General features: G+C 42.5%; 1 protein-coding gene across 1 annotated transcript in view; it reads right to left on the bottom strand.

Moving 5' to 3' along the window:
* LOC126175754 (isocitrate dehydrogenase [NAD] subunit beta, mitochondrial-like) overlaps nucleotides 1–17,836 on the bottom strand; it is a 46,343-nt gene that overhangs the window by 8,448 nt on the left and 20,059 nt on the right. Inside the window, exons 6-7 of the mRNA XM_049922720.1 lie at nucleotides 12,035–12,199; nucleotides 11,716–11,925 (exon numbers count right to left, since the gene is read on the bottom strand). Coding sequence (XP_049778677.1) covers nucleotides 11,716–11,925; nucleotides 12,035–12,199 — 375 coding nt within the window. The remainder of the gene's footprint in view (nucleotides 1–11,715; nucleotides 11,926–12,034; nucleotides 12,200–17,836) is intronic.

The raw sequence follows: 17,836 nt of genomic DNA, 5'->3' as shown, positions 1-17,836 counted from the left end.
GGGGGAGTGGGAGATTGAGGAAAGGTCAAATGGGGCGAGGCTGTGCAGAGGAGGAGGTAGCATGGGGAATGGATGTAACTGAAGCAAAAGTAGAAGTTACAGGCACGCGATGGAGCCGGTCATACTTTCGACAAGCCTCGGTGTAGGTAAGTCGATCTAAGGTCTTGTACTCTCGAATCTGTCTTTCTTTCACATACACTGGGCATGCTGGCGAGTGTGGAGGATGCTCCACACTACAATTTATGCACACTGGCGGGGGAGCACTCCCGTCATGGAGGGGGCGCCCATTGGTGCAGCGGGAATACATGTGTCCAAACTGTAAGAATTTAAAGCATCTCATCGGTGTTGGACTCTAAGGTTTTACATCACCTTTACCTTCACCGGGAGGGGATCCCCCTCGAAGGCCAGGATAAAGGCACCTGTAGTGCTCTCGCCATCTCTCCTGGTACAAACCAGGTACCGAGGGAAAGGGTTAAGCCCAGACCGGCGAGCTTGACCCTCTTCCCAAGGGTTGACCAGGGAGGGGAAGGCCGTAGGATCAGAAGGAGTGTCATGTATTCTATTACTCTGAGAGACAGTCATAGAACGGCCAGCAGTTTTTTTTTTTTATTTTGTTTTGTGTGTGTTATGGTTTTAGGGCGCAAAACTGCTATGGTCGTTAGCGCCTGGTCTGTGGCTTCGGGAAAGGTAAAAAAATAAACCAAATTGGATATCAGCAGCAATGGAAGCAAAACTCGAAAAGTGGGAAAACTAAAAAACTGAAGGAAAGCTTAGAAAACCACTACAGAGGGGGGAGGGGGAGTTGTTTTCTCCAAAAAGAGCTTCAAATGACAGACGTCATCTCACTGACACTAATAAACTCGAGAACGTCATCGGCTGAGTGCGTGTCATCTGCTAAAATGGAAGATATATCAGGCGACAGCTGTAGACGAGTGTGCAGCGGAGTAAAATAGTGGCACTCAAGTAAAAAGTGTCTCACCGTCCACAGTTGAGAGCAATGGGGACAAAGTGGGGAAGGATTGCCACTTAAAAGATGCCGATGGCTAAAAAGGCAGTACCGTATCCGGAGCCTAGTTAAAATTCCCTCCTCCCGGCGATGAGTTCGGGAGGAAGAGGTCCAAGCACAGGAAGAGCTATCACGTCCCGCAATTCATTCTTGGGAAGTGTAGACCAATGTGCGTGCCATAAAAGAGCAACACGACGACATAAAATACTCTTTAGATTGGCGAAGGGAACCATGCGAACAGCAGGCAGAAGAAGAGATTGCAGCCTTGGCCGCTATATCGGCCACTCTTTTCCATGGATAACAATGTGTCCAGGGATCCAGAGGAATGCCACAGAGACGCCCCCCAACTGGAGGCAGTCCTGAATCTGGGGGACCAGAGGGTGGACAGGGTAGAGAGCTGAGAGAATCTAAGCATATAACATACTGTATCCACTGACGGTGACGGGTGTACTGGAAAGCCTGGAGAACAGTGTAAAGCTCCGCAGTAAAAGCCGATCCTTCACTTGCGCGCATAGAGCAGCAAATGTCTGATGATAAACGAGAGAAGGGGTACCATCCTTGGGAAGCTAACAAAGGTCACGGAGCAGGCAGGTCCGGGGACAGAGCCAAGGTGGTGCCGTACCCCCAGTTGTCAAGAAAGTTTTAGGAAAGTGGAAAGACAGAGAACGTAGCAGTTGACGGAAGATGACTCCCGGTGGTGGTAGAAAGGAAGGGTGGCCTGCATACCTTAAATCCAAGGTGGTGTCGAAAAGAAGGCTATGGACCGGATTAGCAGGCATGGAGGACAGCTCGCCGATTGGACCACGGAGGGTCAGCAGTCTCGGCATAAAGGCTTTCCACAGGGCTGGTGTAAAAAGCCCCAGACGCTAAATGCAATCCACGGTAGTGGGCAGAGTCGAGTCGCTGAATAATAGATGGCCGAGCAGAGGAGTAAACTATGCTTTCATAGTCCAAGTTCGAGCGCATTAAGGTGTGATGAAGGCAGAGAAGGACCACTCGGTTCGCTCCCCAGGAGGTACCATTCAGAACATGGAGGGTGTTGATGGAGCGCAGACAGCGAGCCAAAAGATAGGAAATGTGGGAGGACCAGCACAGTTTTCTGTCAAACATAAGACCCAGGAATTAAGCAACGTCTGAACGGAAGGTCTACAGGTCCTAGATGTAGGGAAGGCAGAAGAAACTCCGTTTGATGCCAAAAATTGACACAAATGGTCTTACTGGGAGAAAAGCGGAAGAGTGGAGGTGATCGAGACATCCTTGAAGAAGTCGTTCAAGAAGGCTGGTCCATTGAGAGCTGTAGTAGATTGTAAAATTGTCCACAAAAAAGGGAGCCCGAGACATTGGGAAGGAGACAATCCATAATTGGATTTATGGCGATGGCAAAAAGTACAACACTTAGCACGGAGCCCTTGGGAGGAAGTACGGGAGAGGGTAGTGTTCACCCACACTTTAAATGTGCGCTCTGCCATAAATTCGCGAAGAAAAAGGGGCAACCGACCGCGAAAGCCCCAAGAGAACAGTGTGCAGAGGATGCCTGTCCAACAGGTATCGTATGCTCTCTCCAGATCAAAAAATATTGCTACTGTTTGGCGTTTCATGGGAAAATTGTTCATGATAGAAGTGGAGAGAGTAACAAGATGGCCAACTGCAGAACGATGCTTTCTGAAACCAGGTGTTAAAAGGCTTCGGCACTCCAGCCACCAGGCTGAATGGCAATTCACCATATGCTCCAAAACCTTACACACACCACTCATGAGAGAAATGGGGCGATAGCTAGAGGGGAGATGTTTGTCCTCACCAGGTTTCGGAACAGGAATGACAATAGCTTCCCGCCATCTTCTGGGAAAAGTACTGTCGGTCCAAATTTGATTATAAAGGCGAAGGAGATACCGCAGACTATAGTACGATAAATGCATCAACATTTTGATGTAGATACCATCCGGTCCTCGGCCAGAATAGCGAGAAGAAGAGGGTGCATGTTGGAGTTCCCGTATGAAGAAAACAGAATTATAGCTTTCGCTATTTGGAGAGGAGAAAGCCAGAGGTTGTACTTCCGCTGCACGTTTCTTCGGGAGAAAGGCTGGCAGGTAATTTGAAGAGCTCGAAATCTCAGCAAAGTGTTGACCCAATGAGTTAGAAATTGCGACGGGATCCACTAACGTATCATGCGCAACAGTGAGCCCAGAGATCGGGGAGAAACTAGGCGCACCAGATAACCGTTGAATTCGACTCCAAACTTCTGAGGAGGGAGTGAAGGTGTTAAAAGAGCTAGTAAAGAAATCCCAGTTTGCCTTCTTGCTATCACAGATGACGCGACGGCATCGCACACGTAACTGCTTATAGCAGATACAGTTGGCCGAAGTAGGATGGTGGCGGAAAACGCGAAGAGCATGTTGTCGCTCATGTAGTGTGTCACAGCACACCTCATTCCAACAAGGAACAGGGTGGGTGCCGGGGTAAATCGAAGGTGCGAGGTATTTAACGTTCCGCAGCCTGAAGAATAACTTCTGTAACATGAGTGACCTGATCATTGACACTAGGAATAAGTGTCCAATTGGCTTGGTCAAACTTCCAGCGTCTCGGGCGCATAGATGGCAGTTGTTGCTGCAATCGAAGGACACACAGAAAACTGTCACTCGAGTGTGTATCTGCAAGAGCGAACCACTCAAAGTGCTGAGCTAGCTGAACAGTACTGACCGAAAGGTCTAAATGACAGAAATTCGTCGTGGAGGCAGACAAAAATGTAGGCTCCCCAGTGTTGAGGCAAACAAGATCCGCTTGGTGGAAGACTGCATTCAATAGGGAGCCTCGCGGACAAGGACGCGGAGATCCCCAAAGTGGGTGGTGGGCATTGAAGTCCCAACCAGCAAATGGGGGGCGGGAGCTGACCAAGAGGATGAAGGAGATCAGCTCTTGCCATCTGTGTGGACAATCACATGTATAAGGTACAAAGAGAAAAGGTGTATCCGGAAAGGGAAAGACTGACAGCAACAGCTTGGAAGGAACTATTTAAGGGGATTGGGTGATAATGGACAGTATCATGGAGAAGAATCACGAGTCCTCCATGTGCTGGAGTGCCTTCAACAGAGGGGAAGACAAACCGGACTGACTGAAAATGAGGGAAAACAAACCGGTCGTGGGCACGCTGTTTTGTTTCCTGAAGACAGAAGATGACCGGCGAGTAGGATCATAAGAGGATTGACAATTCATCCCGACTGGCTCTAATGATGCGGATTGTATAATGGACATGGGTGGACAGAAAAGGGAAAAATCTTCCACGGTTGCTCTCAACTCTACGACTGCTGAGAGCTGCGGCTGACAGCATGGAACGGGATTCAGCCAAAGGCAGAAGATCCTCATCCAAAGGCTGAAGATCCTCATCCATAGGTTGTTCAGGGGCAGCTCCTGCCACCAGCCATCGGCCGGTTGATCAGCCGCCAGCAGTGCGTCTTGGCGACACTGAAGACGGCCAAGGGTGGTTACCGCCAGGTGGCGCTGTAGATGAGACATGCTGTAGCGGAGAAGGAGAGGAACTGGGTTTCTTATGACCTCCTTGGAAACAGGACGTGGAGATGAGGGAGGAATCGATGGTTGTGAAGTAGGGGTACGTAAAAAAAAATCTTTGCAAGTAGGCTTTTTTTTTTTTAAGCCTGAGTGTCTGATTTTGGCGCTCGTGATTTTGCAGAAGCCGATGAAGTGTGAAACTTAGAGTGAGCAGGTGATGGTGGGGAGGCTGAATGGGCGATCTTTGCGCTGGCCGATCTGATGACCATGGCACTACAGGTGAGATCACAAGTCTATGTGCCTGCCTCCTTAGTAGGCCGAGGAGATGCAAGGACAGTGCTATATTTACCTGCTGGAGGCAGAGTGGGCTTTCGACTGGCGAATAACTTACGAGCAGCAAATGTAGACACCTTTTCCTTCACTCTGATTTCTTGAATAAGCTGTTCATCTTTGAAAATGGGGCAATCTCTAGAGGAAGCAGTGTGGTCACCCATACAGTTGATGCAACGAGGGGATGGAGGTGGACAAGCACCCTCATGGGCATCCTTGCCACACGTAACGCATTTGGCCGGATTGGAATACGACTGGCTGGTATGATTAAACCACTGACACTAATAGCAACACGTAGGGTTGGGGATGTCAGGGTGAACTGAAATTATCTTATAGCCTGCTTTCAAGTTCGATGGAAGTTGAACTATGTCAAATGTCAAGAAGATAGTACGGGTTGGAACCAAGTCCTTTTCATGACTTTATGAACAGCTGTTATGCCCTGGTCAGACAGGTAGTTTTGAATTTCCTCGTTGGACAATCCATCGAGTGAGTGTGTATAAACCACCCCGCGTGTTGAATTTAAAGTGCAGTGTGCTTCCACCCGGACAGGAAAGGTGTGTAGCAGTGAAGTTCGGAGCAAATTTTGTGCCTGGAGGGCTCTGACTGTTGACACCTTTCTGAATAATGAAAGGGTTGACTGTGGAGAAGTCTTGACCTTCGTCAAACCAAGAAACAACAAGGAACTGTGGTACTGATGGAAGAATTGTCAGTGGCTGAGACTCATTTAACTTTTGCTTGTGAGCAGAAATTGTAGATGTAGAGGAAACCATTGCAGAAGTCTCCGACGGTGTGCTCCTTTCTTGTGGGGGCCCTCGCTGAAGGCACTCCCGCCTTAGGTGATTGTTCACACCTCCCGAGGAACGGATGGAGGGAACAATTGGCACGTTCGGAAGGCACCAGCTCAGGTCATCACCCCTCCCGGGGCCTGGCCGTTACCAGTGGGGTACGTATGTGTCCTACCCGGGGTGGGGAATTATGCGTTACCCCATCAGCAGCTACGCGTGGGTCGGCCTTCAGACACGTACAGGGAGGAAAGAAGGAAAGAAAGAAAGAAAGAAAGAAAGAAAGAAAGAAAGAAAAAGGGAGGAACAAAGAAAAGGAAAGAAGAGAGGTCTCAAACGCTGCAGCGGAAAAGAGGGTAAAGAGAAGAGGCAAGAAAAAGAGAAGGAGAAGGGGAGGACAGAGACTTGCCAGCAGAGAACATGAAGAGGGGAGACTGTTTTACAGTTTCAAGTGTCCTCCTCCGGATGTAATCATGAAACATACTCCCATAGATAGAGAAGGTGGGGAGGGGGAGGATGGGGGATAGGGAAGGATGTGGAAAAGGAAGGTATGCAGCTTGGAAAGGAAAGAGAGCTGCACTAGCTCAGGGTCCTGTGCTCGTCAAGCATGTATCCACAAAAGAGTTGTGGACCTCTTGGGGGGGGGGGGGGGGGGGGAAATCGCCAGGATGTTGAAGCTTTTGTCATATCATGTGCGAGGCGTCAGCCCTAGTACCACCCACTCTGACCAGGGGCCCGCCCCGTGGGCACCACCCAGCCACAGCAAGGGCCGTCTGGCACAGCGATCATTGCCGGGAGTTCTGATGCCCGAAAGTGATGAGCATCGATTCCTTGGCATACACGAGGTGTTAACAGCTCAGGTACTAGCAGTGTGATCCCTGTGTTGTCAAGGGGCTCAGCCAAGTGGGGTACTTAACAGCCCAACCACACAGACTGGGCTACCGTGCTGGTGACCTAGCAGGAAGAGGGCTAGGGTGCAAGGCGAAAAGGGAGGGGAGAGGAGCCTGCACCATGGAAACTAGGTAGGGTGTTCATCCCCAAATGGCTCACATGTTGGAAATGGAGGTCAAACCCCAAGGCGACCAAAGTTGCTGAAAAGGAGATGGAAACAGCATACTAAACAATAGCACATATCAAAACAAAGCCAGGTCTATATAAAGAATTCCACCAAGAGGAAATAAGGAATGGCTTTAATAAGATAAAAATCTGTCACCAAGAAGAAACTGTAAAGAGCATTTGACATCTAGAGTCGTGAGTACAGTTAGCCGCCAAATAGCTTGCCACCACTATTTTGCCACTGCTCCACCAACTCCAGATATGTATAATAACATGGACCAGTAACTTGTTTGAGTGTTTTCAATAATAATTAGAGTGCTATAAACAACTGTTTTGAACCCTAACTTTATCCTAATTGTGAACTGATGCAGGATCCCATCCTAAGTGTGCAGAAAACTGAGTATCCTGTTTCTAACAAAATAGTGATTTGTTTCTGTGTATTATATGTGCAAAAAATTCAGTGCCACAGGGTGTAAATGTTACTGTCTAAAAATACCTGCTTCACAGGTGATGAAAAGGGCACACAAATTAAACTTATTTGAAACGTAATTTAGCCTTGAGTGCAATCATGAATGATTGTTTGAGGTTAATAGAGTTCAGTGTTGAGTAAAATTTTGGTTGAACTGAACTTTGCTTCTGAAATAATCATAGAGTTTGCCTAGTGAGACAATATCAGTTTATGGGTCCCCACCATATTCCTTTCATATTATAAAGATAAATGGTATATTTTTGCTACTAAAGAAATCTGGTGCATTTCTATAAATGGCAATATAAAAGCGTATATCAGTTAAGTCAGAAATCTTTTCAGCCTGACTTTAGTTCAGTGTTTCTTCCAGTAATATCTCAGTACCGAATCATGTAATGATAGTGATTGTAACCGTTATTATAAGAGTGGGGCACTATCTTGCTTTCTATGATTACTGGTTGGTGCATTAATGGTAACTACTGCAACCCACAACTTAGATAGCGCTGTATTCATAAGTATCCAATGTGCTATTCAAAGGGAATTTTAATGAAAGTCACATCAACTCTTGTTCAATTTTCTTAAACATAATGTTTCAAATTAATATGCCAAATTAGGTTAGCAATCATTTATTGTTTCATTCGTATGAATTTTTCTACTTTCATTGTCCTCAAAGTAAAGCCTATTTAGTTTTTCTATTAATTGCAATATATACAAAATTACTGTCTGATACCCTTCATCCATTAGACAAACACACGGTCAAAACTCAAAATCCTCACAGTGGGTAACACTAGATTTGCGTCACGACAAGCAAGTTAGTGATGTATAACGAAGCATGTGCAAGTGTTTTACACTTTTACCAATTGTCCCAACAGATCCTTCAGGCTAGTCAGCCAACACAGACAATGATGGTCTGTCATAGCAGCAAACTGTTTGCCACACATATAGCTGGAACTTGATGACCGAAACAACTGTAATGCACTCTTCTTGGTTACAGAGTACTTCCTCTTTGACTTTGAGAGTACTTTGGAAGTATAAACCATCACTTTCACAGCATTTTCCTGGGTTTGTACTCGAGGAGCACCTACCCCACACCCACTTGCATCACTGTGAAGTATTGACTAAGCATCTTCATTATATTATACTAGGCTTTAAGATGATGTTGGAACCTCTCTAAGGACAAGGAAAGATTTTCCTGCTCTTCTTTCAGGAAAATTTGGCATCTGCAGCAGTTCTTGTAAGGGATGAGCCCTGGTACTTCTAGTCCTTTATGAGTCATTGGTAGTATAAGCAAAGGCTGGGGGTAAAAAAAAATCTACTTACATCATGAATGTGCTGACGGGTCTGAGAATATGTGACTGCTCTTATTTGCTCTGGGTCTATTTTCTCTGGATCAGGACAGACTCCAGACTTATTTCTTTGGTGGTAAAGAGACTTTTTTTCAGATTCAGGCATGCTTGCAGTTTGAACACACTTCAACATGGTGTCAGGCAGTTTACATTTTCTTCAAATGTCACTGAAAAACATCATTCAGATGTCCGCAGCTCGTGGTCGTGCGGTAGCGTTCTCGCTTCCCACGCCCGGGGTCCCGGGTTCGATTCCCGGCGGGGTCAGGGATTTTCTCTGCCTCGTGATGACTGGGTGTTGTGTGATGTCCTTAGGTTAGTTAGGTTTAAGTAGTTCTAAGTTCTAGGGGACTGATGACCATAGATGTTAAGTCCCATAGTGCTCAGAGCCATTTGAACCATCATTCAGATAGCAAAGACATATCACCCACTGAAGTTGTTGAAGCAGATTGTCCATCATACACTCTAAGGGGCTGGAGCATTAATAGTTCAAATGGCATGACTTTTAAACTCAGGCCAACAGAAGCTGTGGAGATTTGCCAGTAGCCTCTCCGCATGTGTATAGTTGAGAATTATTTAGCTCGTCTCAAGCAGTTTAGAGTGTCATCAATGCGTAGCAGTAAGCAGACATATTTTTTCATGGTTTTGTTCAGTAGGTGGTAGTTTACACACAAATGCCCTGGACCATCCTCCTCTTTCATGAGGACCAAGGGCACTCTGAAGGTTTAATGATGTTATCTTGCAGCATCTTCTCCACTCCCTCTTGGATTACCCTTCGTTCAGCCTGCAACAACTTATAAGTTGTTTCTCCTCTCTGGATTTGAAAGTGTCTGAAAATTGGCACATAATGGCTAAAACTCACTGACATTGCTACTTGGTCAGGACAAATCCTATTGACAGTTCTTCAATTGTGTTAACTGCAGTGCAGTAGTAGCAGAGCCAGATTCTTCAGTCATGGAATAAGCTCCCCTTCCTGGATTAGTTCTGCTGCCCTTACACACGCACCTTTAGGGATGCATTGTGGTTGCTCTTGACAATTAGTGATCTAAAGTTGTCCTAGACCACCTACAATGCTTACGACTGTAGCTAGCATGCAGAGTTCTTCTGTGACCCTGTATATCTTCTCGCAGCTGACAAAAGCTTCACAATTTAACTGAACATTTAGACTGATGACTGGTACTCCTCTCATTGCTGATGACAAAATGACAATGTCAAACAACCATCCAGATCAATCTTGCTATGTGTATTTATTCGAATAACATTGTCAATCTGGAGGTGTGGTCTTCCACTGTCGTGTGCAGGAAGTCCCAGCCAGGAATAACAGTATGACTACATTCTGCAAAAACAACCAATTCAATGGGTTGTGTTCTGTCACCAACAGTGATTCTCTCAATACACATTCCTGTCAGCTGGAGCCATTTGTCATCTGCGACTTTTCAGCACAACCATTTTCTTCACACGAATTTAGTTTTCTTTAGCTGGCAAAGATAAACGTTTGACATTACAGACCAGGAAGCCATTCAGTCGTCAGCAGCTGGGATGGTTGATCATCAATGGTGATCTCAATGAAATTTCCTGGTATCTTGGTAACTGATACCCATGGAGGATTTTCCTCTGTGGCAGCCTCACCTCCATAGATAGTAACCCTCACTTAGTTTTCCTGAATTCGACAGCTAAGCTTGCTGCTACTGAGAATTTCTACAGCTTGTTGGTAGCAACCTTGTCAGAGGGTACTGCAATGAGCTTCATCCCCTCTTATACCTAGCGTATAAGAGAGATGAGGGATTACATTTTGGAGTCTATCAACACCTATTTCATTCAAATCTTTTTCTGTTGAATTTCCTCAATGTTCTTGGTGAATTCCTCTGCTGTAACAAGCTATTCAACAAGAACGTCATACATATTTTCTGTGACTCAAGTGAGATTTTGCCAGCTTCTTTCATATTCAGATTCACAATGTGGCATAGGGCCAGCACATCCTGTATGTAGGAATGTGTTGTTTTGCCACGACAGTCAGCTCTGCTCTTCAATTGTTATTCCACTAAGTGGATTGTCACCAATTGTTTTCTTCAGTTCAGCCTGAAATTTATCATAGCTACTGAGCTTCTCTTTGTTGCTGTCAAACCACAGCTGGACTGTGCCATTCAAGTAAAAGTACACACATTTGCCAACACATCATGTCATCTCACCTATTGGATTTGGTTAATCAGTCAAATCGTTTCAGCCATTCTGTCGGGTTCCGACCGATGTCTTCGAAAAACACTGATGATGCCTGATTTGCTGTTTTTCTAAACCACTGGTCTCTTGAAAATACTGGCTGTAGGAAGAATTTGCTGGTTGTATTAGAGTTCCAGTCTGTGTAGGTGAAGGCTTTCATGTTGCCCAATTAGATCCACAGTGGTGAAATATTCAGTGTCCCCACCAAACAATATTACGTCATAACCAGAATTGAGCCCAAATCTAACAGCAGGACCATCAAGGAACTACAAAGTTGAGCACTGAAAGCACACTTATTACTAACACCAATGCATACCCACAACAGAAATGAATTTCTGAATGGACCGTGCAACTATTTATAAACATAGAATATTCCAGAATATACAAAACAAACAAAATTAATTTTGGGAACCCTACAAAAATGACAAATACAAAATAAGTGTGGGTGGTTGGATCGGAACTGGTGACCAGCAGCATGCTAGCCAGTGATGCTACCTGCTATGTCACATAGTGTAAAACACAGCTATTGCAGGAGGGGGAGAGGGGGGGGGGGGGGCGCACTCACCCTGCTGAAAACTACAGTAAGTATTTGTGAATCTGTATCTCAGAAATATATGTAAACTTTTGTATTTTCTAAAATGTTGTTATAGCTGATCTTAACATATCTCCTAAATATCAAATAAAATGACTTCAAAATTGTCTTTAATAAGATGAATAAATCATATTTATTCAGTTGTACATACTCAATGCCAGAATTTCTACTCTTATTTTGTGGCTGAAGTAACTGAGGTGAGTTCTCAATCATGCTTTATTTGAAGTGGAAAACAAAGATGTGACCGCTGCAAAATTAAGTCAGATTCAGAAATGTGGCTTGAAGGAACAAGAGCAGAGAGATTAACACAATAAATGAACCAAGCACTGAGCTTGATGAACTGTATGACCTATTGTTTAAAGAACACAAAACTTGAAAATATTTTTATTACTATAATAATATCATTTAAATATACTTACAGGCTCAAAGACAACACAATTGGCACTGTAACTTGCACCAGCAACAACACCTGCACCACCCACTAAGCCAGAGGCCAAGTTGTCCACAATACTACCATACAAGTTTGGAGTAACCATCACATCAAACTGTTTCGGGTTGGACACCATTTGCATTGTGCAGTTATCAACTATCATTGTCTCAAATTCAATCTTTGGATACAGTTTTGCCATCTGAAACAAAATATATGAATCATCTTGAAATTCACAATGACATGCAGATACTGTAACAGAGCCAGCAAACAAACTGACTACTTTTAAGACAAGTCAATGTTTTTCTTACCTTTTTACAGCTCTCAAGGAACAGGCCATCACCAAGTTTCATAATATTGGCCTTATGGACTGCAGTTACTTTCTTTCGCTTATTTTTTGTTGCATAATCAAAAGCAAACTTGGCAATGCGCATTGATTTTTCTCTTGTAATGATCTTCAAGCATTCAACGACACCCTGTGTTTGGAAATCATAACAGTAAATTAGCAGATTTTTCACTTTAAGGAAATTGGCCACTGAATGTTGAGGGATGAATAGACCTGGGAGAGAGAGGGACCTCATATACAACATTAAATGATATGCAGGCATTGGACACATTAATATGAAAGCTCATCTAGATTCTTGCCCACATCGGCATACAAAACAGGCTGCACAGTTATATCTTCAAATCTTTTCCTTTCACTGGAACTCTAAGTTTCAACAGGACAGTACAATACCACAACAACATGTATTCTGATGACTAAGAAACCACAGAGCAAGCAAGAAGCTATGTTAATGATAATATATTAAAGTGAACAAAATAATAATAATAATAATAATAATAATAATAATAATAAAACAGCACTTGAAAAAATAGTTTATATGAAGATGTACATGACAGAAGATTGAACAAGGACTGTTCATACAATTCACTTTTATAAACCAAGTACAACAAATGTTATTACAATCACAGGTAATATCAGAACTGGCTGACAGGATAGTCTGAGCATATTTTAAGACATAAAATTTTATTTTGAATGCATCGGGTGTTTTAAGTTCCCACAGTGGCGACATGTCTGACAGAACCTGTGTCATCAGCATCACAACACACTTTCTACCTTTGCTGACAAAACTACCAACTAAGAATGCCACTCAGACGACCAACAGAGAATATGGGGAAATTAGTCGTGTGGTTGCTGGAACATCTTGCAGGACAGAGCACAGTTGAAATTCTCTCTTGTACTTTGGCCTTCAGATAGAGCATTGGTCTCACTTGTCTCTTGTCTTTTTAATAGAGGAAGATGGCTTAGGCAATCTGCCTCCGGCTATGTTCTTTGGGACTGTCCACCAGCCAACTTTGAATGTGAACTGCTTCCTCTCACGCTTCCTATTTCCTTTATTTTATTTGATCAGCCTGACTGGCAGAAATCCTCTACTCCTGCCACAGGTGAGCCCATCTGTACTTTGTACTGTTAGAATGAGTGTGTAAGTGTTACTCTCTTATTTTGACACTCCCTTTCAACACTCATCCTCGACCAGGTTCCATTTTGTACAAAATTGATGTCATAAGTTGTGACCCCCCATCCTCCAGTCCAAAGGAAGGCCACAAAACTTTGGTACACATACAATGCAGTGTGGGTGGTGAGAAAAGATCACCACTGTTATTCACTGCAAACCGACTACTGCAATGCATCACCATTAGAGGCAGGAGCGTGCCACATACACACATTTGTTTTGCAGCATTGGAGCCCACAGTAAACTGCACAGTTCATGCGTTACTGCTTGAGAGTTGCCACCCTAGATCCAGCTGACACCAACACTGCCCACAACCATGTGGCACACAAATAATGCAATGAATGTGTGTCACTTCTGCACCCTTGCAACACTTGCCTGTAAAGGATGAAGAGCGCACAAGTAGTAAGTATACAGTTGGTGCCTGCCACCCATTCATCTGCACAGTTCACCAGTGGCTGCCCAGACTGAGGGTTTGGAGTTCAACACTGGAGGCAATACCAAACCCCACTGTTGTAGCCAATAGTCTCTGCTCAGTCCATATCACATCCACATGGGTGCAATGTGCCAATGATCCACACCGCCCACATGTGCTGTTGCTGTCATTGCCTTATGTGCAATCTCACTAAGTTCTTCTGATTAGGTAGAGTAGAGAGAGACAAGCAAGATGTCGAAAACAGGGGGTTATATGCTTTTACATCAGATGTAAAATTCTGAACTGAGAAGCACTCATTTTAAAGTGTTCTACCTATTATATAGTTTACTGCTTGATCTTCTTGTCATGTGTTGCCATCTACTGCCTTTTACTTGGGACATATTTTTATGTTAATATAGTTTTGAAGACAATAGTCAAGGGATTCTTTCACAGTTGATCTAAATGGTAACTTTCCGAGATAATTAAAGTGTATTAGTGTATTATGGAATGTGAATGCAGGATTGAGATAGCTGTGAAGTTATTCTACTCCATATTTTTAGTAGATATATTTGGATGCTCAAAATATCCTCTACGCACCCACAGGCACAGTGCGGAGCAGGGGGTAGTGGGAAACCCGTTATCACATCACATCATACTTGAATACCTTTTGTGATCCACAGAAAGTAACACGCAACAGAAACTTTTATTAGTTGTATTGCACAAGACAATGTATTCTAGTACAACCAGTACCCTTCATCTCTCATTGCTAAGCATTCATCATTACCAATACTGTGTTTTCCAATTATTGAACAAAATATTTCTCATTCCAACCACAAGAGAAATGGAAGTTACAAGGAAGAAAACACTTTGTCTTAATTTGCATTGTCAAAATGGAGAATCACATTCACCTGCATGAGGTCTAGTTTTGCAAAAAACATTTAACTGTCTGAAAGTAATCTGGGTGATGAAGAAAAACTTAATTAGTGATTTGAGGGAAAATTACACCATGGTTTTGACCTGAATTTTTGTAGCCAAACGAAGAGTGGGAAATGGACAAATGGCGTAAGAAGATGACCAGCACGTTTTGAAATTTCGAGGAAGACACTAGGAAGTAAAAAGAGGTGTCAAAAATTTCATCTCTTCAATAACTAGGTCTTTCATGCCTACAAAGTTGTGTTGGTGTGACATTTGACAGTTAAAATGGCTTCCTTCAAACACAGTACTAAATTCAGGACATTTCGAGAACACATTTCTAAACAAAACTTGAAAATATATTTTTTTGTGGGGTTGGGGTCAAAAGCTTTGAGACAAGATTCTAAACATTTGATGCAATTTTGAATGATGCCTGAAATCATCTATGGCGAATGGGGTGCTAACTGAGAACGCACATTCTCTCTCCCGATATGCGAAGGATCCTCTATTGAGAAATTTTTTAGACTGAAAAATTGTTGAAACTTTTATACACCTACAGATACAGGAGATAGAAATATGTCAAGGCCACACAAACAGTATACTGCACAGCCTCCATAATCCACCAAACAAATCTCATCTAAAATTCTAACTTAAACACTGAACTTTAAACTCTCAACCAGCACCTCATTTGTTGTATTTGACTTTGAACATCATTCAAAGGTTCATAAAATGTTTACATATGGTTATTTTTCCTGTGCATCTGACAGAATGTTGATTATTTTTCTTTGCTATAAATATATCAAGGAAGTTTTTTTTTTTACTCTGGTTGCTCTTTCTCTAAAATGAAACTTATGTTTTTGTGTAGTGTGTTTACCCTTGTGGGTAATGTTCTATCTTCATTCTGGTTCATGTATCAAGCATGCATCTCCATCAGTATAGTACATTGTATTTTCATGGTATTATTTTCTAGAATGTTCTTTTTCTCCTATTCTGTTTATGAACATATCAGTTAACTTTCCTGAAATGGAGGATCCCATAAGCAGTCCTTCCTCTTAATTGTAATCTTCACTCAATTTGATTTTGGTCAGTTACAAGGTGCAGAAGTGTGCTTATCTCCAAATGTATTTCTGTGGTAACTTGTGTAAGTATCTGTATCTTGTTCTTTTATCTTGATTTTTTCTTTGACTGGGATTGTGGAGTCCACGGTTTCTCCATCAAATGATAGCAACATAGCTGTGCATAGAATATATATGTATCTTTTATGGGCTTTATTACTTCCTCTGGATTCTTCACCGTTTTGTGTTTTGTGCAGTTGTGTGTGTGTTTAACATGTGTTGGTTCTTTTCCGTAATTGACAACTGGTCTCACCAGTATGTTTGCTTTATGAAGTTTTGGCTCCCTCTGGAGTTTTGCAGCATTAGGTTTTGTACATACCTTAAGAGCATTTTTTTTTTTCTGTCATCAATAACACGTAATAGCAGATGCTTCCACAACCACAGAAAACAAAAGACAATACCATCTTCTAACATCAAAACAAAGTACATGAGGTGTTAGTGCATCTACACAAGTTGAAAACCAAAATATATCCAACATCAGTGGTGTCCAATACCAAAAAAATCGGGCATCTGTGTGTGGAAGAACATTAGGAATGAAGTAGGAAGTAAAAAATTATGAGTAATATTTGTAATTTAATATTATTTAATAGTAGTATAATGTATAATGTGAGAACTGGGTACACTCTTGACAAACAGATTTGTAAGCAAAGACATTTATATAGTGACCACTGAAGATACTTTAAAATAAAGTGAAAAACAAAATATGATCGAAATACGACTTTTATTACAGTCACAAATTACATATCTTACTTGTGTAACTGCAACTGTGGAAAAAGGTGCAATAAAAAGAAATAAGACAATTATTCAAAGTAACTAAAATAAAAAGGTGACGAAGGAATTAAATTAGTTAAATCACTCTGCTCAGTCAATACTAGTTTTGTTCTCATTACAATCGATGACAACAACAGGGTTTATTATTTCTCCAGCTATTCCTCCATTGGTCCTTTCAAACTGCGGTGCTAGTAGCCTCACAACTTGTATAACAAACAAAAACCAAATTTCGACTTCCACTTCAATGGCAATTGATGTTATTTCATTTCAATGCCCCCCCCCCACACCCCACCGCCTCAGCATTCTGAACAGAGGTGGCAAACCTTTCTTGTTTTTCATTACTCTTCCCACTCCAAGATTTTTATTTTCCCCACAAAACATCCAAAAGAGATTGGCTGGATTAGAAACCATCCAATCCATATCCATCCATTTTTATACATGCCATTTGCAAAATTACTCTGTATACAAGATGCTAGATACTATTGTTGACACCTGCAGCAGAACCTGTGTTCCCATCACACTTTAGTATGGATCCTGCTGTTGAATCTCTGAGAGCATACAACTTTATCCTATATTTATGTTGTTTCTTTTTCATAAATATCCTAAAACCAACCAACCCACCCATGAAGAGGCCAAATTGCCTTAACTATTATAAAATCCCTGTTAGGATGAAAACTACATTTGCATACAAAGAAATCAAAGAAAGGCCTCATTTTATGAAGTAGGTCATGCTTTTCTTTGCCTTTCCTGCTAATCTGTGTAGCACTGTCATTTAGATATTGTACAGACATTATAGCCCAAAGCGATTGCAACTCAGTACATTACTCACAAATCCTGACTAAAAATGGATCTTTTAGTAAATATTCTTAAGAGTTTTGGCGATTTGAGACCATATGTATGAAAATAACACTGAAACACCAAAAATTTAAGTAAGTTCACAGCAGATCACTTACGCACTACACAGTTCTTTTTTAATTTCTTTATGTCTCATTGTTGCAACTGTGTTCCTAGAACAACGATTTGTTTCACTTTTGATGAGCATTATCACACAGCTGTCAAAGAAATGAGTAAACTGAACTATCTGATCAAAAGACCTTTAACACCCCTACAGAACATGGAATTAACCACTGAACGTCACGACACAGACACACACACACACACACACACACACACACACACACACACACACACACACACACACACACACACCAGTATTAAAAGAAGCTGGTGAGTATTGAGTCATTATTAGAGAAGCAGTAACAGCAGAATAGGTTGGTCAGCAGATCTCAATGACTTTTAATGTGAAGTACTCATTGGATGTCACCAGAGTAACAAATCCAATATAAGACCAGACAGATCTTATGTACCAATGGACATTGGCCATCGAGC

This window comes from Schistocerca cancellata, chromosome 3 (assembly GCF_023864275.1).
Source record: "Schistocerca cancellata isolate TAMUIC-IGC-003103 chromosome 3, iqSchCanc2.1, whole genome shotgun sequence".
Lineage (NCBI taxonomy): Eukaryota > Metazoa > Arthropoda > Insecta > Orthoptera > Acrididae > Schistocerca > Schistocerca cancellata.
This window is presented reverse-complemented; position numbering and strand designations above follow the sequence as displayed.